Raw genomic sequence first — 25,993 nt, 5'->3', positions numbered from 1 at the left:
AGCGGATTAAGAGCGCTGCTTAAAGGAGCTCCAGAGATGGGTGCGAGCCGCGGCTAACAGCATGGACCCCAGAGACGGGCATGAGACACTAAGGCTGCTGCTGCCGCCACCAAGAAGCCTGTGTGCGAGCACAGGTCACTATCCACACCCTCTTCCGGGAATCCTGTGCAGCCCGCCCCTGCCAGGGTCCCGGGATCCAGGAACAGCTTCTCCAGGATAATACACGGCGCACCTCAGGGTGGTGCAACATCATGTCAGCCTTTGCTGCCGCAGGCTCGCCCCGTACTCCGTACCCCTCCCTGCCTCCGGCCTGAGTGAGCTGGAGCCCCCAAATCAGCTGCTCCTTTAACCCCGTCCTGTCTGAGTGAAGAATAGACACCCTCAGGTGACCTACACACAGAGGCGGGTCCAAATCCAAAGCTGAACCCCACGAACTGTGCGAACAAAGAAGAAAAAGGGAAATCTCTCCGAGCAGCCTCAGAAGCAGCTGTTTAAATCTCCACAATCAACTTGATGTATCCTGCATCTGTGGAATACCTGAATAGACAACGAGTCATCCCAAATTGAGGAGGTGGACTTTGGGAGCAAGTATATATATATATATATATATATATATATATATATATATATATATATATATTTTTTTTTTTTTCCCCCTTTTTCTCTTTTTAAGAGTGTGTATGTGTATGCTTCTGTGTGTGATTTTGTCTGTATAGCTTTGCTTTTACCATTTGTCCTAGGGTTCTGTCTGCCCGTTTTTTTTGGTTGGTTTTGTTTGTTTGTTTTTAAATATACTTTTAGCATTTGTTGTCATTTGTGGATTTGTTCTTTTGGTTTGGTTGCTCTCTTCTTTCTTTTTTTAATTTTTTTATTACTTTCTAAAAAACATTTAATAATTATTTTATTTAACAACTCTATTTTTTTATTTTATCTTCCTTCTTTTTTTTCCTCTTTCATTCTGAGCTGTGTGGATGACAGGCTCTTGGTGCTCCAGCCAGGCGTCAGGGTACTGCCTCTGAGGTAGGAGAGCTAAGTTCAGGACACTGGTCCACAAGAGACCTCCCAGTTCCACGCAATATCAAACAGCGAAGATCTCCCAGAGACCTCCATCTCAACATCAAGACCCAGCTCCACTCAACGACCAGCAAGCTACAGTGCTGGACACCATATGCCAAACAACTAGCAAGACAGGAACACAACTCCATCCATTAGCAGAGAGGCTGCCTAAAAATCTTAAGGACACAGACACCCCAAAACACACCACCACACATGGACCTGCCCACCAGAAAGACAAGGTCCAGCCTCATCCACCAGAACACAGGCATTACTCCCCTCCACCAAGAAGCCTACACAACCCACTGAACCAACCTTAGCCACTGGGGGCAGACACCAAAATAATGGGAACTATGAACCTGTAGCCTGCAAAAAGGAAACCCCAAATACAGTAAGTTAAGCAAAATGAGAAGACAGAAAAACACACAGCAGATGAAGGAGCAAGATAAAAACGCACCAGACCTAACAAATGAAGAGGAAATAGGCAGTCTACCTGAAAAAGAATTCAGAATAATGATAGTAAAGATGATCCAAAATCTTGGAAATAGAATGGAAAAAATACAAGAAATGTTTAACAAGGACCTAAAAGAAGTAAAGTGTAAACAAACAGTGATGAACGCCACAATAAATGAAATTAAAAATTCTCTAGAAGGGATCAATACCAGAATAACTGAGGCAGACCAACGGATAAGTGACCTAGAAGATAAAATAGTGGAAATACCTGCCACAGAGAAGAATAAAGAAAAAAGAATGAAAAGAACTGAGGACAGTCTCAGAGACCTCTGGGACAGCATTAAATGCATCAAAATTCGAATTATAGGGTTCCCAGAAGAAGAAGAGAAAAAGAAAGGGACTGAGAAAATATTTGGAGATTATAGTTGAAAACTTCCCAAAACAACAAACTTCTTGATTTGGAAAAAAAAAAAAAACAAGACCCATATATATGCTGTTTACAAGAGACCCACCTCAGACCTAGGGACACATACAGACTGAAAGTGAGGGATAGAAAAAGATATCCCATGCAAAAAGAAATCCAAAGAAAGCTGGAGTAGCAATTCCCATATCAGACAAAATAAACTTTAAAACAAAGACTATTACAAGAGACAAAGAAGGACACTACATAATGATCAAGGAATTAACCTAAGAAGAAGATACAGCAATTGTAAATATATACGCACCCAACATAGGAGCACCTCAATACATAAGGCAAATACTAACATCCATAAAGGGGAAATCAACAGTAACAATCATAGTAGGGGACTTCAACACCCCACTTTCACCAGTGGACAGATCATCCAAAATGAAAATAAATAAGGAAACACAAGGTTTAAATGATACATTCAACAAGATGGAATTAATTGATATTTATAGGACATTCCATCCAAAAACAACAGAATACACATTCTTCTCAACTTCTCATGGAACACTCTCCGGGACAGATCATATCCTGGGCCACAAATCAAGCCTTGGTAAATTTAAGAAAATTGAAATTGTATCAATTATCTTTTCTGACAACAACACTATGAGACTAGATATCAGTTACAGAAAAAAATCTGTAAAAAATACAAACACATGGAGTCTAAACAATACACTACTTAATAATCAAGAGATCACTGAAGAAATCAAAGAGGAAAACAAAAAATACCTAGAAACAAATGATAATGAAAACACGATGACCCAAAACCTATGGGATGCAGCAAAAGCAGTTCTAAGAGGGAAGTTTATAGCAATACAATCCTACCTTAAGAAACATCTCAAATAAACAAGCTAAACTTACACCTAAAGCAATTAGAGAAAGAGGAACAAAAATTGCCCAAAGTTACCAGAAGGAAAGAAAACATAAAGATCAGATCAGAAATAAATGAAAAAGAAATTAAGGAAACAATAGCAAAAATCAATAAAACTAAAAGCTGGTTCTTTGAGAAGGTAAACAAAATTGATAAACCATTAGCCAGACTCATCAAGAAAAAAAGGGAGAAGACTCAAATCAACAGTATTAGAAATGAAAAAGGAGAAATAACAACTGACACTGCAGAAATACAAAGGATCAAGAGAGATTACTACAAGGAACTATATGCCAATAAAATAGGCAACCTGGAAGAAATGGACAAATCCTTAGAAAAGTATAACCTTCCAAGACTGAACCAGGCAGAAAAAGAAAATATAAACAGACCAATCATAAGCACTGAAATTGAAACTGTGATTAAAAATCTTCCAACAAACAAAAGCCCAGGACCAGATGGCTTCACAGGCGAATTCTATCAAACATTTAGAGAAGAGCTAACACCTATCCTTCTCAAACTCTTCCAAAATATATCAGTGGGAGGAACACTCCCAAACTCATTCTGCAAGGCCATCATTACCCTGATGCCAAAACCCGACGAAGATGTCACAAAGAAAGAAAATCACAGGTCAATATCACTGAGGAACATAGATGCAAAAATCCTCAACAAAATACTAGCAAACAGAATCCAACAGCACATTAAACCGATCATACACCATGATCAAGTAGGGTTTATTCCAGGAATGCAAGGATTCTTCAATATATGCAAATCAATCAGTGTGATACACCATATTAACAAATTGAAGGAGAAAAACCATATGATCATCTCAATAGATGCAGAGAAAGCTTTCGACAAAATTCAACACCCATTTATGATAAAAACCCTGCAGAAAGTAGGCACAGAGGGAACTTTCCTCAACATAATAAAGGCCATATATGACAAACCCACAGCCAACATCATCCTCAATGGTGAAAAACTGAAAGCATTTCCACTAAGATCAGGAACAAGACAAGGTTGCCCACTCTCACCACTCTTATTCAACATAGTTTTGGAAGTTTTAGCCACAGCAAGCAGAGAAGAAAGGGAAATAAAAGGAGTCCAAATCGGAAAAGAAGAAGTAGAGCTGTCACTGTTTGCAGATGACATGATACTATACATAGAGAATCCTAAAGATGCTTCCAGAAAACTACTAGAGCTAATCAATGAATTTGGTAAAGTTGCAGGATACAAAATTAATGCACAGAAATCTCTTGCATTCCTATACACTAATGATGAAAAATCTGAAAGTGTAATCAAGAAAACACTCCCATTTACCATTGCAACAAAAAGAATAAAATATCTAGGAATAAACCTACCTAAGGAGACAAAAGTCCTGTATGCAGAAAATTATAAGACACTGATGAAAGAAATTAAAGATGATACAAATAGATGGAGAGATATACCATGTTATTGGATTCGAAGAATCAACATTGTGAAAATGACTCTACTACCCAAAGCAATCTACAGATTTAATGCAATCCCTATCAAACTACCACCAGCATTTTTCACAGAACTAGAACAAAAAATTTCACAATTTATATGGAAACACAAAAGACCCCGAATAGCCAAAGCAATCTTGAGAACGAAAAACGGAGCTGGAGGAATCAGGCTCCCTGAATTCAGACTATACTACAAAGCTACAGTAATCAAGACAGTATGGTACTGGCACAAAAACAGAAAGATAGATCAATGGAACAGGATAGAAAACCCAGAGATAAACCCATGCACATATGGTCACCTTATCTTTGATAAAGGAGGCAGGAATGTACAGTGGAGAAAGGACAGCCTCTTCAATAAGTGGTGCTGGGAAAACTGGACAGCTACATATAAAAGAGTGAAATTAGGACACTCCCTAACACCATACACAAAAATAAACTCAAAATGGATTAAAGACCTAAATGGAAGGCCAGACACTACAACACTCTCAGAGGAAGACATAGGCAGAACACTCTGTGACATAAATCACACCAAGATCCTTTTTGACCCACCTCCTAGAGTAATGGAAAGAAAAACAAAAATAAACAAATTGGACCTAATGAAACTTAAAAGCTTTTCCACACCAAAGGAACCCATAAACAAGACCAGAAGACAACCCTGAGAATGGGAGAAAATATTTGCAAATGAAGCAACTGACAATGGATTCATCTCCAAAATTTACAAGCAGCTCATGCAGCTCAATATCAAAAAAACAAACAACCCAATCCAAAAATGGGCAGAAGACCTAATAGACATTTTTCCAAAGAAGCTATACAGATTGCCAACAAACACATGAAAGAATACTCAACACCTTAATCATCAGAGAAATGCATATCAAAACTACAATGAGATATCATCTCACACTGGTCAGAATGGCCATCATCAAAAAATCTACGAACAATAAATGCTGGCGAGGGTGTGGAGAAAAGGGAACCCTCTTGCACTGTTGGTGGGAATGTAAATTGATACCTCAACTATGGAGAACAGTATGGAGCATCCTTAAAAAACTAAAAATAGAACTGCCATACAACCCAGCAATCCCACTACTGGGCATATACCCTGAGAAAACCGTAATTCTAAAAGAGTCATGTACCAAAATATTCATTGCAGTTCTATTTACAATAGCCAGGACATGGAAGCAACCTAAGTGTCCATCAACAGATGAATGGATAAAGAAGATGTGGCACATATATACAATGGAATATTACTCAGCCATAAAATGAAACGAAATTGAGTTATTTGTAGTGAGGTGGATGGACCTAGAGTCTGTCATACAGAGTGAAGTAAGTCAGAAAGAGAAAAATAAATACCGTATGCTAACACATATATATGGAATCTTAAAAAAAAAAAAAAGTCATGAAGAATCTAGGGGAAAGATGGGAATAAAGACACAGACTTACTAGAGAATGGACTTGAGGATACGGGGAGGGAGAAGAGTAAAGTGGGACAAAGTGAGAGAGTGGCATGGACATATATACACTACCAAACGTAAAATAGATAGCTAGTGGGAAGCAGCCACATAGCACAGGGAGATCAGCTCGGTGCTCTGTTACCACCTAGAGGGGCGGGATAGGGAGGATGGGAGGGAGGGAGGGAGACGCAAGAGGGAAGAGATATGGTAACGTATGTATATGTATAACTGATTCACTTTGTTATAAAGCAGAAACTAACACACCATCGTAAAGCAATTATACTCCAATAAAGATGTTAAAAAAAAAAAAGAACAAGACATCACTGAAAGAATCCTACAACACGGGGGTAGGGCTGAACCCCCCACCGAACCACAGAGTCTAAAACATACTGCATTAGATGGGTAAGAGAAGTGGCTACACGTTGACTGCATTGCCTCTCCGCCGGGCCAGCTCAGCACCATGCAGAAAAGTCTCCCTTGAGCCTCTGGTTCCTCCAGTGAGAAAAGACATCAGCCCCCTCCAGCACTGTGGGTTATCCTGTGGGAGGCCCTACTCTGACCTTTCACCATGGGGATTGCAGGGGCATCTGTGGAGCCCAGCCTCTAGGAATCTCACGGGGATAGAGAAGGGGACTTGCAACAAACCAGCACACAGAGCTCACACTTGCAGTGCCTAAGTAGATCCAAACCAGAGGATTTGCTCATCCACAAAACCAAGTTGGTGGCACACTGTGAGTCAGGGAATTCAGCAGGGTGCAGATCTGCCTGAGTTGGATTCTCAAATAAGGAGTTTTGCTGGCCCTAGAGGCTGGTTTTGCCATGCCTTGGGCAAGGAGCTGAATCACACCTCCAGCTGCTGTGCAGAGTGGCTCCAGGTCACATCTGACTAGAGGGCCTGGCAGGAACATCTGGAAGCTCTGTACTTCAGTAACCCTCATACCAAGAGGTGGGCAGGCAGAGCTGACTGCTCCCAGAGCAGTCAATACTGAGCGTGGAGAGTTCCCCTGCTGTGAATAGGTAGGGGAGTTAATTCACAGCCAATTAACCAACATAGCTGAGTTAAGGCTGGCACTCAGCCCCTCCCAACTGGTGAACCTGTTTGGGAAATTGAGAGTTGCCTAGAGTGGACCCTCCCCTTTCCACCCAGGCAAGGGAGCTGAAACACAGCCCCACTCCCTGTGGCTCCTGGCCCCATTTGACCAGAGGGCTCTCAAGAACACCTGGAAGCTGTGCACCCAGGGGGTGCTCAAGCCAAGAAAAGGGAAGACAGAGTCAATGGTTTACAGAGCATAGCCAGTGGTCCTGTTCGGCAAGGGAGCTTAGGGCATGGATCAGCTTAAGACAGCAAAGAGCTTTACCAGCTTTAAAGTTGCTTCTCCCACTGCTCCCATGCAAGGAAACTAATTCACAGCCACATTCATTGCTGAATACACTCTCAGCCCACATGACCAGGGAACCTAACCAGAGCACATGGGAAGCTGCGTAGCCCGTTCAACAATGCTGCTTATAGTAGCACTTCAACAGCACAACCCGTGCCTTTCCGTATCTGCAGAGCAAAACCAGTGGTCTCATCTGACCAGGGAATTAAGTGTACACTGTTGCCTAATTCAGGTTCCCAAACAATGAGACGTACAGGCCCTGAGTCCCATCCTGCTGTCCTGCCAGGGCAGGGAAGCTAATTCATAGCCCCATCTACTACTGAATATAGTACCCACCCTCAGTTATCTAGTAAGCCTGAGCAGAGAATCCAGGCAACTGTGGAGCCCATGCTATGGCCTCACTTAGGTAGGGGACCAAGTTAGCAGTCCTATCCAACTGCTTTTAGCCAGTGCCCCACCCCTATCCCCAACCTGAGAGCTTAAACAGTTGCCACACCCCCAAAACAGACCATAATAGCAGGTCCCTCCTGCTAAAGAACATTACCAGCAGACACGCCCAGAAACCCACACCAAGCTGCCTGGTGAATATCTGTCTTTGTCAAAGCAAACCTGTAAAGTATGGAAGAGGAACCCAATTGCTCAAATACACAGATACCAACATAAGGAATCAGGATCATGAAAAACCAGGTAAATATAATGCCATCAAAGGAAACTAATAAAGCTCTAATAACTGACCTCAAAGAAACGGAGATCTGTACTGTTAAAGCATTCAGAATAATCCTCTTAAAAATGTTTAGTGAACTACAAGAACACAGACAGACAACTAAAAAAAATTAGGTGAACAATGTATGAACAAAATGAGAAGTTGGACAAAGAATAGAAACCATCCCAAAATACCCAACAGAAATCCTAGCACTGAAAAATAACGAACTAAAGTTTTTTTTTTTTTTTTTTTTTTTGCAGTACACGGGCCTCTCACTGTTGTGGCCTCTCCCGTTGTGGAGCACAGGCTCCGGACGTGCAGTCTCAGCAGCCATGGCTCATGGGCCTAGCCGCTCCACGGCATGTGGGATCTTCCCAGACCGGGGCACGAACCCGTGTCCCCTGCATCAGCAGGCAGACTCTCAACCACTGCACCACCAGGGAAGCCCTGAACTGAAGAATTTAATAGAGAATTTCAAAAGCAGACTCAACCATGCAGAAGAAAGAATTAGCAACCTGGAGAATAGGACATTAGAAATAATCCAGTCAGAGGCGCAAGAAGAAAAAAGAATAAAAAAGAATGAAGAAAACCTATGAGACTTACAGAATACAATAAGAAGAAACAATATTTACATTGGAGAATTCCAAGAGAAGAGAAAAGAACAGAAAGTATGTATAAAGCAATAATGGCTGAAAACCTGGGGAGAAAAATGGACATCCAGATCCATGAGGCCCCAAAAGACCAAAACAGGTTTAACTGAATAGGTCTATACTGAGATGCATTAAAATTAAATTGTCAAAGACAAAGAAAGAATTTTAAAAGCAGCAAAAGAGAAAAATTGCACACAAGGAACCTCTACAAGACTAGCAGCAGAGTTTTCAACAGAAACATTTCAGGCCAGGAGATAATGGGATGACATATTCAAAATATTGAAAGAAAAAAACTGTCAACCAAGAATATTACACCTGGTGAAGCTGTCCTTTGAAATGAAGGACAGATAAAGACGTTTCTGAACAAACAAAAGCTGAGGGAGTTCATTACCACTAGACCTGCCTTAGAAGAAATGCTAAGGGGAGTTATTTGAGTAAAAGTAAAAGGACACCAATTAACATAATAAAGACAGGAAAAGGTAGTGTAAAATTCACTGGTAATGGTAAATATAGTCATTGTGAGACTCTGTAAATTGGTAATGGTGGAGCATAATTAACTTACAACTCTAGTTTAAAAGTTAAGAAAATAAATGTAAAAATAACCATAACAACAATAATCTTATTACACAACATAAAAATATGAATATTGTAATAATAGAAGTAACCTAAAATATGAGGAGGATGAGAAGAAGTAAAAGCGTAAAGTTTAGGAATTCTATTGAAGTTAAGTTTTTTTAGCTTAAAATAGTGTTATAATTTTAAGATATTTTATGTAAGTCTCATGGTAACCACAGGGGGAAAACCTGTAGCAACTACACAAGAGAACGTGATAAAGAAGTCAAAGCACTCCAGTACCAAAAGACATCAAAAAAAAAAAAAAAAAAAAAAGAACTGCAAGATAAGAAATACAGAATAATGGGAACTTCCCTGGTGGTCCAATGGTTAAGACTCCACGCTCCCAGTGCAGGGGGGTCCAGGTTCAATCCCTGGTCAGGGAACTAGATCCTGCATGCTGCAAGTAAAGGAGCCTGCATGCTGCAACTAAAGATCCCACGTGCCACACCTAAGATCTGGCACAAATAAATACATATATAAATATTAAAAAAATAAGGAATAATGGATCTACAAAACAACCAGAAAACAATTAACAAAATGGCAGTAATAAGTCCTTAACTATAAATAATTACTTTAAATATAAACAGGTTAAATTCTCCAATCAAAAGACATAGAATGGCTGAATGGATAAAAAGATCCAATGATATGCTACCTACAAAAGAGATTCATGTTAGCCTTAATGACATAAACACACTGAAAGTGAAGGGATGGAAAAAGTCATTTCAAGCAAATGGTAACCAAAAAAAGCAGGAGTAGCTGTACTTATAATCAGACAAAATAGACTTTAAACTAAAACTAGTAAAAAGAGACGAAGAGGTCATTACATAATGATAAAGGGGTCAATCCATCAAGAAGATTTAACAATGTAAATGTTTATGTGTTCAACATCAAAACACCTAAATATACATAGCAAAAGCTAACAGAGCTAAAAGGAGAAATAAATAGTAATACAGTATTAGTTGGGGAACTTTAATACCCACTCTTAACAATGGACAGATCATCCAGACAGAGAATCAGTAAGGAAACAGTAGATTTGAATAACACTATAGACCAAATGGATCTAATGGACTAAACATAATCAGAACATTCTATCCCACTTCTGAAGTACACATGGAACATTTTCTAGAATAAATCATATTTTAGGCCACAAAACAAGTCTTAGCAAATTCAAGAAAATTGAAATCATACCAAGTATCTTCTCTGACCACAGCAGCATGAAACCAAGAATCAGTAACAAGAATAAAGCTGGGAAAACCATGAACACATGGAAATTAACACTCTCCTGAACAACCAATGGATCAAAGGAGAAATTAAAGGGGGAATTCTAAAGTTTCTTGAGACAAACAAAACACACCAGAACTTGTGGGATACAGCCAAAGGCAATACTGAGAGGGAAGTTCAGAGAAATAAACATCCATAGTAAGAAGAAAATTCCCAAATAAATAACCTAATTCTATGCCCTAAGGAACTAGATAAAGAAGAACAAACTGAGCCCAAAGTTAGCAAAATAAAGGAAACACTACAGATTAGAGTAGAAGTAAGTGAAATAGAGAACAGAAGAACAATAAATAAGATTAATTAAGAGTTGGTTATTTGAAGCCAGGACATAGAAGCAACCTAAATGTCCATCAACAGAGGAATGGACAAAGATGTGGCATATATATACAATGGAATATTACTCAGCCATAAGAAGGAAAGAAATTGTGCCATCTGCAGAGACGTGTATGGACTTAGAGACTGTCATACAGAGTGAAGTCAGAAAGAGAAAAATATCGTATAATATCTCTTATATATGGAATCTAGAAAAACGATACATAGAAACTTATTTGCAAAGCAGAAATAGAGACACAGACATAGAGAAGAAATGTATGGATAACAAGAGGGGAAAGGGGGGATGAATTGGGAGATTGGGATTGACATATATACACTACTATGTATAAGACAGATAACTTATGACAACCTAATGTACAGCACAGGGAACTCTACTCAATGCTCTGTGGTGACCAAAATGGGAAGGAAATCCCAAAAAGAGAGAATATATGTATACATATAGCTGATTCACTTTGCTGTACAGCAGAAACTAACACAACATTGTAAAGCAACTATACTCCAATAAAAAAATGTTTTAAAAAGAGTTGATTATTCAAAAAGAAATGAAATTGACAAACCCTTAGCTATACTAACCAAGGGAAAAAGAAAACACAAATCAACAAAATTATGGATGAAAAAAGATACAACTGATACCAAAGAAGTGCAAAGAATCACAGGAGGCCATTATGAATGACTATACTACAAAAAACTGGACAACTTAGAATAAATGGAAAAATTCTTAGAAACATACAATTTAGTAAGATTGAATGAAGATGAAATTAAAAACCTGAATATACCAATTACTAGTAAGGAGATTGAATCACTAATCAAAAATCTCCTAACAAAGAAAAGCCCAGGACCAGATGGCTTCACTGGTGAATTTTACCAAACACTTAAAGAGGAACTAACACCAATCCTTCTAAAACTCTTCCAAAATATCTAAGAGGAGGGAATGTTTATTTTATGAGGCCAGCACTGTCCTGATACCAAAACCAAAAAGGACAGTACTGGAAAAGAAAACTACAGGCCAATATTCCTGATAATACAGATGCAAAAATCCTCAACAAAATACTAGCAAACCAAATTCAGCAGCACGTTGAAAGAATCATTCACCATGATCAAGTGGGACTTAATCCCTGAAATGCAAAGATGGTTTGATATATGCAAAATCAATTAATATGATACATCACATTAGTAAAATAAAATAATCATATGATCATCTCAACAGATGCAGAAAAAGCTTTTGAAGTTTTCAAATTCAACATTCATCCATGACAAAAACTCTTCACAAATTAGGCATATATTAGACATATATTTCAACATAATAAAGGCCATAAATGGCAAACCAAGCCCACAGCTAACATCATACTCAATGGTGAAAGGTTGCAAGCTTTTCCTTTAAGATCACAAACAAGACAAGGGTGCCCACTCTCACCACTTCTATTCATCATGGTACTGGAAGTCCTAGCTGGAGCAATTAGGGAAAAAAACAAAATAAAAAGAATTAAAAAGTTGTAAAAGGCATCAGAATTGCAGAAGGCATAATTTTATATATAGAAAATCCCCAAAACTCAACCAGAAAACTGTTAGATCTAATCAATGAATTCACTAAAGTTTCAGGATAAAATTAACATACAAAAATCAGTAGTGTTTCTATACACTACCAACAGATTTTCTGAAAAATAAAGAAATTGATCCAACTAACAATAGCATCAAAAACAATAAAATACTTAGGAATAAATTTAACCTAGGAGGTGAAAGATCTCTACTCTGAAAACACAAGACATTGATAAAAGAAACTGAGGATGACAGAAACAAATGAAAAGTTATCCCCTATTCATTGACATTGTTAAAATATCAATACTATCAAAAGCTATCTATAGATTCCATGAAATTCCTATCAAGATTCCAATGACATTTTTTTAACAGAAGTAGAAAAAACACTTCTAAAATTTATATGGAACCGAAAAGACCTTGAATAACCAAAGAAATCCTGAAAGAACAAAGCCAGAGGCATCACACTTCCTAATTTCAAGCTATACTATAAAGCTACAGTCATCAAAACAGTAGACCAATGAAACAGATTTGAGGGCCAAAATATAAAACCAAGCATAGAGAGTCAACAGATATTTGACAAAGGAGCAAAGAGTACTCAATGAAGAAAATAGTCTCTTCAATAAATGGTACTGGGATAGTTGGATATTCACATGTAAAAGAATGAAACTGTACCCCTATCTTAACCACGCACCACAATTAACTTAAAATGGACTAAAGACTTAAATGTAAGACCTAAAACCATAAAACCCCTGGAAGAAAACATAGGAATAAAGCTCCTCAATATGGGTCTTGGTAATGATTTTTTTGGATATGACACAAAGCACAAACAACAAAATCAAATATAAACAAGTGGGACTACATCAAACTAAAAAGCTTCTGTACAAAAAAGGAAATAATCAACGAAGTGAGAAGACAACCTACAGAATGAGAAAAAAATATTTGCAAACTATATATCCAATAAGGGGCTAATATTCAAAATATATTTAAAAACTCACATAACTCAATAACAAAAAAAAAGCAAAAAACAACCCAACTTAAAAATGGGTAAAGGAAAAAAAAAAAAAATGGGCAAAGGACCTGAATAGACATTTTTCCAAAGAAGACATACAAATGGCAAACAGGTACATTAAAAGATGCTCAACATCCCTAGTCACTAGGGAAATGTACATTAAAACCACCACACCTGTTAGAATGGCCATCACCAAAAAGACAAAGAGAGCAAATGGTGGCGTGAATGTGGAGAAAAGGGAACCCTGTGTACCACTGGTGGGAATATAAATTGGTACAGCCACTATGGAAAATAATATGAAGGATTCTCAAAAATGCCTAAACATAAATACTGTATAATTTAGCAATTCCACTTCTGGGTATATATCCAAAGAACACAAAAACACTAACATGAAAATATCTGCACCCCTCTGTTCATAGCAGCATTATATTTACAATAGCCAAGACATGAAAACTACCTAAGTATCCACCAATGGACGAATGGATAAAGTAGTTGTATATATACACAATGGAATATAAAAATGAGGACATCCTACCATTTGTTACAGTGTGGACAGACCTTGATGACATTATGCTAAGTGGAATAAATCAGAGAAAGAATACAAATAGTGTATGAACTCATATACAGAATCTTAAAAACATAAAAAACAAAACAAACTCATAGAAAAAGAGGTCAGACTTGGCATTACCAGAGGCTGAGGGTTGGGGGAGGGGAATTGGAGGAAGGTGGTCAAAAGGTAAACGTCCAGTTATAAGAAAAATAAGTACTAGGAATTTAATGTACAACATGATGACTATAGTTAACACTGTTGTATGATATAATACAGGAAGTTGTTAAGAGAGTCATCCTAACAATTATCACAGGAGAATTTTATTTTTCTTTATTCTTTCTCTTCTTTTTATTGTATCTACATGAGATGACAGATGTTAGCTGAATCTATTGTGGTAATCATTTCACAATATATGTAAATCAAACCATGATGCCATGAACCTGGAACTTGTACAGTGGTGTGTGTCAATTAATTCTTAATAAAACTGGGGTAAAAAAGAACAAAACTGAGGTGTCCCTGAGTTAGAAGAAATTCCATCTATGGGCTGCAGTTAGCTCCTGCTTGAGAGTTGCCAGCCTGCTGGCCTGCCCTGCAGATCTCAGACTTTCCAGCCCTCCAATCATGGAAGCCAATTCCTTGATATCTCTCTCTCCCACTGTTCAGGCAGAAAGAGGGACAAATGACAGCACCAGAATCAGTAAGCATGGCCGCTGTAATAGAAATCAAGTCCAGATCATTAATCAAAATGTTTTGATAATTAGGAATCATCCTCAGTGGCTTAAAATACTTGGGTAGAATATTGTTGCCAAATAGATTTTTGTATGAACCACTGTAAGGCCAGCAGGTCCGGGGAAGGGCCCAGGGAGTCAGACGGAACCCCCGCCAGGGTGGTTGATGCAGCCGAACCCACGAGTGGTATCAGCCTGGGACTTTCCACCTGCTAAGGAAACAGACCCGGGACTTTCCACTCGGCCCTGGTCTTCCCTCTCCTCAAGGGGAGGAACCAACGGCTCTGAGGCTGATGCAACCGACACCTGACATTGCCACAACACCCGAAAGATTACCAAAAAAGGGGGCTGCTTCACACAGCAAGCGCCTCCCCTGCGTCCACCCCTATAAATTTTGTTCGTGCCCACACCCGGGCGCGACTCCTCTGGCCCCTTTCTCTCGGACCAGTGAAGCTGGCCCGGGAGCGTTCCCAAATAAAGCTTGTTTAAGCTCTCCTCCGTTTTTGGTGCCGTTCCTTACATTTGGTGCCGAAACCCGAGAGGGGTACCCAGCCCCACAAATTACCGCGGGGGCCACCCCTCCCCACCCTCAGGGGACGACTAGGGACCTCTGCTCACCCACCCGATCCGGCAGAAGCGGGGTAAGTTCCTCCTTCGTTCCCCTCGACCCCCGGGGTCCCTACCCACCGGACTCCCTGTCCTTAACCGCGGCCGCGTCAGGGACTCCTCCAACCTCCCTCCGAGCCTCGGGCGATTGTGGAGATGTCCCAACCGCCTGACTGCTCTCCGATCCACCGTGACCGACCAGAGACGTCTCTCTCTTTCTCTGTTCACCCAGGGACAGACCGGAGGTCATGGGGACTTCAGAATCCAAACCAGATCCTAAGGCACCCCTGGGGTGTCTCCTGGCCAACTTTACAAAACTCGGCTTTTCTCAAGATCTCCGCCGCAGGCGGCTCATAGTTTATTCCACCGAGGCCTGGCCACAGTACGCTCTAGACAATCAATCTAAATGGCCTCCTGAAGGGACTTTCGATTTCAACATCCTCCAGGATTTAGATAACTACTGCCGCAGGACAGGTGAATGGTCCGAGGTTACCCTACGTCCAGGCCTTCTGGTATTTACGCTCCCGCCCTTCCCTCTGCATCGATTGTTCCACTTTCCAGATCCTTCTTGCCAAACAGACATCTCCTATATCCAAGCCCCTAATTTCCTTTGACGATGACCCCTCTTCCACTAGCCGACCCACCCGAATCTCTCGCCTCTCCCCCCTCCAGAGCTCCTCTCCAACCCCCACCCTACCCTGAGGCCCCTCTCCCTCCTGAGCCCACCCCAGCGCCCCCCACTGCTGCCCCCGGCAACCTCCCCCTTGGCTTCCCCTTTCCCTGCTTCCTCCCCCTCCACCTCTCTCTCCTGCCCCTCTCCTTGCCTATCAGCTTACACACTCGCTCTCACAACCACGACTCCCAAGACCCAAACCTTCTCTGTCCCTTAAGAGAGGTGGCCGGAGCGGAAGGATTAGTTAGGGTTCATGTTCCCTTTTCCCTCCAAGATCTCTCTCAAATAGAAAAGTGATTAGGCTCCTTTTCTGCCGACTCCTCCCGCTACATCAAAGAATTTCGCTACCTCTCTCAAACTTACGATCTAACCTGGCACGACATCTTTGTGATCCTATCTTCTACTCTGACCCCCGACGAGAGGGAAAGAATTCAAACTGCTGCCCAAAACCACGCAGATCAGGTCCACCTCACTGATAACTCTATGCCCGCCGGAGCCACTGCCGTTCCTGGCACCGATCCGGGCTGCAGTTATCAGGACGGCCAAGACGGTCGCCGCAAACGCGATCTAACGATCCAAAGCCTCTTGGCTGGTATGCGGGCTGCCTCCCACAAGATTGTCAACTTCGAAAAGCTAAAAGAGATAACCCAAGAGACCAATGAAAATCCAGCCGTTTTCCTCAACTGCCTTACAGAGGCCCTAACTCTCTACACCCGCTTGGACCCTGACACCCCCGCAGGCGCAACGGTCTTGTCCACCCACTTTATCACCCAATCAGCCCCTGATATCAGAAAAAAACTTAAGCGGGCAGAGGACGGCCCCCAGACTCCCATCCGAGACCTGGTAAAAATGGCCTTTAAAGTCTACAATGCCCGTGAAGATTTGGCCGAGTCCAGCCGACAGGCTCGGACGCACCAAAAGGTGGCCCTCCAGACCCAAGCCCTCGTAGCCGCCCTGCGGCCGGCCATCTCCCTTGCACAACATCCACGGGACCCGCCAAAGGCAACCCCACTAGGGGCCTGCTTCAAATGCGGAAAAGAAGGGCACTGGGCTCGCCAATGTCCCAATCCCCAGCCTCCTTCCAAGCCCTGCCCTGGCTGCGGGCTAACAGGCCATTGGAAGAGTGACTGCCCTACGGCCGGCCCTTCCTCAGCGCCTCCACGCGGAGGGCGAACGGACCTGAAGGTTCTACCACTCGAACTCCTGGGATTGGCTGATGACTGACATCACCCGGACTCGAAGACTCCCATCACCCTCGCCGAGCCCAGGGTGACGCTACAGGTAGCGGGTAAGTCCATCTCATTCCTGGTGGACATGGGGGCTACCTATTCAGTCTTGCCTACATATTCCGGGCCAGTTTTTCCTTCCCAGATCTCGGTTATGGGCATCGACAGTAAGCTGTCCTTCCCGCTCCAGACTGGGCCCCTCTCATGTTACATCAAGAGGCTCCCTTTCACTCATTCTTTCTTAGTCATACCGTCCTGCCCGGTTCCTCTGCTAGGTTGTGATGTTCTCTTCCACTTAGGGGCCTCTCTCCAACTTGCCAGACTTGATCCTAAGGCCTCCTTCTCTCAACTCCTGCTCCCCCTCCTCGGTCTGGCAGCGGAGCCCTCTCCCTCCTCTCTTCCTCCACCCATCTCCCCCAACCGGATAGACCCCCAGGTCTGGGATACATCAAAACCCATAATTGCAACACACCACCCCCCGTCCTAATCTGTCTAAAAGACCCCTCCAAGTTTCCATCCAGGCCCCAATTCCCCATCTCTGAGACTCATCTAAGGGGCTTACAGCCTATTATCACCAGACTCTTAGACCAGGGGTTCCTCGTCCCCACGGACTCTCCCTGCAACACCCCCATCCTGCCTGTCCGCAAGGCCTCAGGAGATTACCACCTGGTCCAGGACCTCCAACTGATCAATGAGGCGATAATTCCCCTCCACCCAGTCGTGCCAAACCCATACACTTTGCTCTCCCATATTCCCCCGTCCACCACCCATTTTATGCTCCTAGATCTCAAAGACGCCTTCTTTTCTATCCCTCTACACCCTGATTCCTACTTCCTTTTTGCTTTCACCTGGACAGATCCGGATACCCAGGCTCCCCGCCAGCTTACCTAGACGGTTCTTCCCCAGGGCTTCCGCGACAGCCCCCACCTCTTTGGCCAGGCTCTGGTGCGGGACCTCGCTTCCTGCCCTCTCACCCCCAGTATAGTCCTCCAATACGTGGATGACCTCCTCCCCTGTAGCCCATCTCTCAGCCTCTCAAAACAACACACTGCTGACCTCCTCAATTATCTCGGCTCTCGCGGCTATCGGGTCTCTCCAACCAAGGCCCAACTGTCTACACCCTCAGTAACCTACCTGGGAGTCCACCTTACCCCCACAACAAAGAGCCTGACAGCCGACCGCACCCAGGCCATCCGTGACCTCCAACCTCCAGAGACAGCTGACCAGATTCTCTCCTTTCTGGGCCTAATAGGATTTTTCCGACACTGGATCCCTAACTTTGCTCTTCTTGCTAAACCCCTATATTTAGCTGCTAAAGAAACCCCCCAAGGACCCCTTACCTCTCCCTCCACTGTTCGACGGGCCTTTCTCACCCTCAGAGACATGCTGATATCCTCCCCTCCCCTTTCTCTGCCTAACCCCGACCATCCTTTCCACCTCTTTGTAGATGAATGGACTGGAATAGCTACTGGACTCCTTGCCCAACCCGTAGGGCCTTCCTATCGCCCCGTGGCCTACCTCTCCAAACAACTTGACCCAACCATTCAGGGATGGCAACCACGCCTCCAAGCTTTGGCAGCAGCAGCCGAGCTGACCAAACAAACACTCAAACTGACCCTGGCCCGCCCGCTGACTGTATTTTCCTCCCACCCACTGGCCGACCTCTTCGGCCATAAGTCTTTCTCTCTCTTGGGCCCCTCCTGCATCCAGGAATTCCACCTGCTATTCATTGAAAACCCTGCTATCTCCCTCGACCTCTTCCCCCCGCCTAAACCCAGCCTCCCTCTTGCCTATCTCCGATACCGGGACCTCCCCTTCCCACTCCTGCCCCCAAGTCGTAGAGGCCCTCAGCCCGCCGAGGGAGGGACTCTTTGATACGCCACTGTTAAACCCGGACCGCACCGTCTTCGTAGATGGCAGCTCAATACTCGGCCCCGACGGACGCCGCCGGGCGGCCTACGCAGTAGTAACCATCTCAACCATTATCGAGGCCAACCGCCTCCCAGAATGGACAACCTCTCAAAGGGCTGAACTGATTGCACTTACATGGGCCCTCGATCTCTCTAAGGGCCAAAGGGTCAATATCTATACAGATTCTAAATATGCCTTCCTGATTGCACACAGCCATTCAACCCTTTGGAGGGAGGGCGGATTTTTGACCAAGGGTTCCCCGGTGGTCAATGCCTCCCTCATTGCAAAATTCCTGGATGCCCTCCAGCTGCCTGAGGAGGTGGCAGTCATCCACTGCAGGGGCCACCAGTCTCCCTCTAACCCAATAACACAAGGTAACTCAAAGGCCGACTCCATGGCCTGCGAGCTCACCAAAGAGGCCCCTCCAGCTCCGATCTTGTTCATCACCACCTCAATCCGACCCGCATACGACCCCCATGAAGAGAGCGCCCTACTATCCAAAGGGGGCCACAAGGCCGAAAAAGGATGGATTTTTATGGACAACAAAGTTGCCCTCCCTTCAGCCCAAGCGGCCAGCCTCCTATCAGACGTCCACAAGTCCCTACACATTGGCCTGAAGGCGATGTTCCGTTTCCTAGATCCCCTCTTTTACATGCCTGGACTGAGATGCCATCTCACAAACTCACGCGGCTTTCCAGACTTGTGCGTCCGTCTCTCCACAAGGAGGCCTACGGCCCCGAATCCCTACTCACCAGATGCGCAGACACCAACCTGGCGAGGACTGGCAGATTGACTTCACCCATATGCCCTGCTGTAAACGCTTCTGATATTTGCTCACTCTCGTTGACACCTTTTCAGGTTGGATCGAGGCCTTCCCAGTGGCCCGAGAAACGGTGGATACGGTCGCCACCATCCTTCTCCAACATATCATCCCCCGATTTGGCCTGCCGATCTCCATCCAGTAGGACAACGGACCCGCCTTCGTCTCTCAGGTGGTTCAACAGGTATCCGAGGCTCTTCAGATCACCTGGAGACTCCACATCCCCTACCACCCCCAGTCATCCGGTAAGATTGAGCGTGCCAATGGAATCTTGAAAGACCACCTCACCAAGCTGTCCCTTGAGGTCCGTATCTCGTGGCCCAACCTGCTCCCCCTTGCCCTCACCCAAATCCAAGCCTCACCTCGGACTCCTACTGGTCTCAGTCCATTCGAACTGCTCTACAGCCGCCCTTTTCTCCTCCATAACCTACCAACCCAAAACCCACCCCTAGCTTCCTACCTCGCCTACCTGTCTCTGCTTCGCCACCTTCTCCGTGAACATGCTGACCACAACCTGCTGATGGTCACTGCCTCTGAAACTTCCTCTCTCCCTCTACAACCCGGCGATAGCATCCTCCTCAAAGAATTACACCCCCGATCTCTCAAGCCACGGTGGACAGGCCCCCATACGGTGATCCTCACCACTCCCACGGCAGCTAAACTCTTGGGACACCCCTCCTGGTACCATGTCTCCCGCCTTAAAATGGCCCCAACTTCAGAGACTTGGACGGCCCTACCGCTGGGTCCCACGAGACTACGGCTTGCCCGTCACCCTGTCTCTCCTCCTGCTGCTCCTCCTGCCACCCAGGACTCACCAGATGTCCCTATGGCACTTCCATGTCCACGGGACATGGCAAGCTAAAGGTCGGACCCACGCCCGAGTCCTGGGCACAGGAGACTGCCAACCAGATGGGTGCCAGGCCCTGGTAACAGTCCAGATCCCCATCTCTAACATAGAAGGTGTTCCCCTGGGATGGTCCACCCCCGCTGTCTGCTTCACTTATGATCAGACCCGAGACTACTGTCAATGGTGGGATGAGACCTATGGGGGGTGCCCCTATCACTCATGTAACATCCATGTGGCAAAACTAGATACCAGGAGCTCGCTCCGACAATCCCACCTGCTCACCACAAATGGCAAGGGTCAATTATTCATCAACCTCAAAGATCCCTGGGACACAAGATGGTAAAAGGGGTACAAGGAAAAATCTACCAGTGGGCAACTGATGCCTACCCTGTGGGCTCTATCAGGGTCTTCCGCCCATACGTCAGAGTGATACCTGAAATTATCCAGCACTTAAGCGAGCAGGCCACCATGGTCCAGGAGATGGAACAGGCCCTAGAACGCCAACTACCCCACCCTGACCACAAGACGGACCCTTTTTCTTGGTTGGCCCTCATCTGCCAGGGGGTGCAAATGCTTAGTCACACCAGGATAGGCAACATCTCTGACTGCTTTCTATGTTCCTCACTTGGCAGACCACCATTAACTGCTGTCCCACTCGACCAGCCCTTCACCTCTACCCTCCTCAATTCCTCCCCAAACTTACCTTTTCCCCCTTTAAGAGTCCTCATATTTCTTGATTTAGAAAAAAAGAACCTCACAATTTGCTATGGCAGCCGCCCAAACTTAACTAATGATGCACTCCCTTGCAATTCATCCCTCCCTGTAACTATGCCAATGGGGTCCTCACCAGGCTTGTTCTTTTGGTGTAATGGCTCCCTTACAAAAGAGGTCAACTCTTCCTCCCCATTCCCATGTATCCCCGTCACCCTTGTTCCACAACTCACATTATATGGCCAAGCCGAATTTCTCTCACTTACCACACAACTTTTTGGCCGACAAAAAAGGGCCATCTTTCTCCCTATGGTCGCAGTCATTTCCCTCGCCTCCTCTCCCGTTGCTGCGGGCATTGGGGGAGGGGCCCTAACACACAGTGTCTCAACATCCCTCGACCTAGAACAGAAACTCCAGCTAGCCATCGAGGCTTCTGCCGCCTCCATCACCTCCCTCCAGTGCCAGATCACCTCAGTAGCCCGAGTTGCCCTCCAAAATCGATGCGCCCTGGACCTTCTGACAGCCGACAAAGGAGGTACCTGCCTCTTCCTACAGGAAGAGTGCTGCTGCTACATCAACGAGACAGGGGTCGTTGAAGACAATGTAGATGCTCTCCGATGCTTAAAAGAAGAACTCCAACGCAGGCAGCGACAATCCACCTCCCCCATCCCCGACTGGTGGCAGTCCTGGCTGACACCAATCCTAGGCCCCTTAATCCTTATCTGCATCCTATTCATGCTTGCCCCCCGTTTCCTCAGGTTTCTCCGCAGTCGCATACAAGAAGTCTCTTGGGTGGCAGTGAATCAGATGCTCCTCCACCCATATACCTTACTACCCACAGAACCCCCCGCTGCCGCCCTCCCCTAACCTCCGGACCGTTGGCCGCCTGACTCCCTTCCGGCGCCCCCGTACAGCAGGAAGTAGCCAGAGACCAAACGTCACCCCATTACACCAAAGAAGTCAGGATGTAAGGCCAGCAGGTCCGGGGAAGGGCCCAGGGAGTCAGACGGAACCCCCACCAGGGTGGTTGATGCAGCCGAACCCACGAGTGGCATCAGCCCGGGACTTTCCACCTGCTCAGGAAACAGACCCGGGACTTCCCACTCGGCCCTGGTCTTCCCTCTCCTCGAGGGGCAGAACCAACGGCTCTGAGGCTCATGCAACCGACACCTGACATTGCCACAACACCTGAAAGATTACCAAAAAAGGGGTCTGCTTCACACAGCAAGTGCCTCCCGTGTCCACCCCTATACATTTTGTTCACGCCCGCCCCCGGGCACGACTTCTCTGGCCCCTTTCTCTCGGACCAGTGAACCTCGCCCGGGAGCGTTCCCAAATAAAGCTTGTTTAAGCTCTCCTCCGTTTTTGGTGCTGTTCCTTACAACCACCACCAAAAAACCTATCAAACTATAGGTCTGACCTGTGTACACCTAACTTGAATCACTATCATTATAATGAAGTGTCACTGCCTCTCACCCACTTCCCAGACCTGTTTTATCTAGACTGGCCTATCTAAGGCCTTTGACTCAAGAGATAATGTGTCCCTTTTGACACATACTTATCACAAGGATGTAATATGAGGTTTCTTCAGCCTCCCTCCAAAGGTGCTGCACCTCTTTACTAGAGTTACAGTCAACTAGGAAAGGGCACTGGCTCTGGGAGTGTGAACACCAGCATGAGACAAGACAGGCTGAGGGCACGGGATCAGGAGATAAATGGAATTTCATTCTAAGTCCATATCAGAATAGGCTTAGTGAGTTTGCAGATACACTCTGAGGTTATTTTCCTTGTTTCTGAATGCACTGTTGGTATATACATAAACTGCAACTACATGCAATCCCACTATTGGCTCCCTGACCAATGGAGTGAAGGCTACTAAAATAGAAAGGGCATATTTGAAACCTCTGAAGTAATCCTTACCCATAAAACACAAGACTGACTCTTTGGAGAAATTTCAGAAATGAGTACCAACGTCAAGTCTTGAGAAGATACTGGGGTGCTGTTATGGGTTAAATTGTGTTCCCCTCCAAAAGTTATGTTGGCATCCCGGCCCTCAGTATCTCAGAATGTGACCTTATTTGGGAATAGGGTTGCTGCAGAGGTAATCAGTTAAATTAAGATGAGATCAGACTGGTGTACAGTGGGTCCTTAATCCAATATGACTGGTGTCTTTATAAGAAGAGAAGAGAGACAGAGAAGAGAATGCCATGTTAAGACACAGACACTCACAGAGGGATGATTCCATGTGATGAAGGGGTCAGGGATTGACATGATGTAGCTGCAAGCTAAGGAATGCCAAGGATTGATGGGCACCACCAGAAGCCAGGAAGAGGCAAAAAAGATTCTCCTCTGCAGATATCTGAGGAAGCATTGTCCTCCAACAACTTGATTTTGGACTCCTAGCCATGAAGACTGTGAGACAATAAATTTGCTGTTGTTTTTAGACATGCAGTTTATGGTACTTTGTTACAGCAGCCCTAGGAAACTCATATAGATGTTATCTGTTTCCCATCTTCATTTAACTTCCGTTTCATCACTGAAAAAGTTAGATGGGTGTTGAAGAATGACATCGCAATATGTTAACAGATCAGGTGGTAACCTTAATCAGAACTGACTAATCAGATATGCCTTGACTGAAGAAAATCAACAAAGCCTCTAGTAATTGGTATGAAGCTATTGAGAAGGCAGAAGATTTTTTTGAATAATAATAAACCAAGTCTATCAGAATCAATTTTCTTTCACTTGGCAGAGCCGACAGTATTTTTTACAATCTTAGTTCATCTCTATGTTACCTTTCTAATTCTCTAGCATATCTAGGTCCATAGGGATTTTCATCATCTCACATTTCCACAGAACATTACCTGTCCACTACATTAAAGACATCATATCTACTGGACCTGATGAGGATAATTCACATAATATCAGGAAAAAAAATGCATGCAAGGTAATGGGCAATAAACCCCAAGAAAATTCAAGGACATGCCAGTTCAGGGAAATTTCTGGATGTCTGTTTTTCAGGCATGTTACAGCCTTAAAGGAATGACAATTGCTGCACTTTGTCCTACGAACCACAGAGAAAAAGTTAAACATTTAGTGAGCCTCTTTGATTTTTGGATGCAACATAAATCATATTTGGATGTGCTGCTCTGACCATTTACCAAGTAACCTGTACACCTTTAAATATAACCTAGAGAAGGCTCCGCAGCTGTCCGAGGTTGCATTACAAGAGCTCTATCACCTGAGCCTTCACACCCAGCTGATCTAATGGTGCTTAAATTTCCCATGGGCTAGTTGAATGTTAAAGGGAGCCTGCCACAAACCTCCATGAGTGTTTCAGAGTTCTGAGCAATAAAATTCTCCCTTCAGCAACTACTCTCCATTTGAGACATAGCTCTGGATTGTTGTGGGTCCTAGTAGAGATTGAAGAAGTCAGTCACCATAGAGCCAGTAACCAGGAACTTGAACTACCCCTCTTACACTGAGCGTCACCCACTCCCCTAAGCCGTATCTGGGCATGTGCAGCAGCACTCCACTAGCCACTGGAAAGGGTATATATGAGACTGGGCTTGAGTAGCTTCTAATGGCCCAAGAAATTTGCATAAACAGGTGATTGATACAGCACACTTCAACCTAATGCATTGATTTCTCTCCCTCAACCCACATTTTTGGTTTCATGAGAAAGCTCCCTGTGACAGGTTGACTGAAGAATAAAATGGCACCTGCTTTACTGATGCTCTCTTAAAAGACCTGGAAGATTTGTCCCTTTATTGTGATTTCCCCTGGCGGAGTTGTCCTGGCACGTGAGTTGTTTATGTTTGAAATACAGCAGAATCCCTTCTTTTTTTTTTTAAACCTGTATTTTTTTTTTTAAATCTTTATTGGAGTATAATTGCTTTACAAGGGTGTATTAGTTTCTGCTTTATAATAAATTGAATGAGCTATACATACACATATATCCCCATATCTCCTCCCTCTTGCATCTCCTTCCCACCCTCCCTAGAGCTCTAATTTGAGCCATAAAACACGCGTATTAACTGACTGGTAATTAACTTCTGCTCTAAAGATATTTTGATTTTGTTTTATTTCTTTAATCAAAGATGGGACAGCTGAAGTGATAGTGCTGGGATTTGACAAATTCACAGGCAACTCTCAAGGCTGAAGGAGTCAGAGCCACATGGGAGAATACCAAGCTAAAAATAAAAGTCTAAAATCAAAATGTGAAATGAAAATCATTAATAGAAAATAGAGAAGGATGCAGAAGTCAAGATAAGTGCCACAGATGTTCTAACACATAAGGTCAGCAGAGCAGATTTGTAGTTGTCTTGAAGGTACAATAAAGGGAGCTTTATGACAAGTAAAGTAGGTAGAGTTAATTGGGGGAGGGAGGGGGATATATGGAAAGAACCTATCAGGGAGATTTTTCAGAAGAGACCAGGCAGACAAGTATTTGAAATTTGGGGTTAGGTTGGATGTTACTGACTATGTTTTATTTAGTAAAGAGAATACACACACTAAGTATTTAAACCTTCACTAAACAACCAAGCTTTTAAACATTTTCTTTAAAAACTAGGAATTCTTATTTGGAATTCTAATATTTAAAATATATAAAAGCAAAGACACTGATTGGATGGGAGACATGCTGGAAGCTGACAGTT

At 44.0% G+C, this 25,993-nt stretch overlaps 1 protein-coding gene across 1 annotated transcript; it reads left to right on the top strand.

Moving 5' to 3' along the window:
- The first annotated feature begins 20,963 nt into the window (after positions 1–20,963).
- On the top strand, positions 20,964–22,205 carry LOC132424389 (endogenous retrovirus group FC1 Env polyprotein-like). Its single transcript, XM_060010129.1, has one exon. The coding sequence runs from the start codon at positions 20,964–20,966 to the stop codon at positions 22,203–22,205; it is 1,242 nt and encodes a 413-aa protein (XP_059866112.1).
- Positions 22,206–25,993: the final 3,788 nt, after the last annotated feature.

Source organism: Delphinus delphis, chromosome 4, assembly GCF_949987515.2.
Source record: "Delphinus delphis chromosome 4, mDelDel1.2, whole genome shotgun sequence".
Classification (NCBI taxonomy): Eukaryota; Metazoa; Chordata; class Mammalia; order Artiodactyla; family Delphinidae; genus Delphinus; species Delphinus delphis.
This window is presented reverse-complemented; position numbering and strand designations above follow the sequence as displayed.

Bases quoted from the DNA above. Each gene is read 5' to 3' on its own strand.
- LOC132424389 (XM_060010129.1), top strand. From the start codon at position 20,964: ATGGTAAAAGGGGTACAAGGAAAAATCTACCAGTGGGCAACTGATGCC.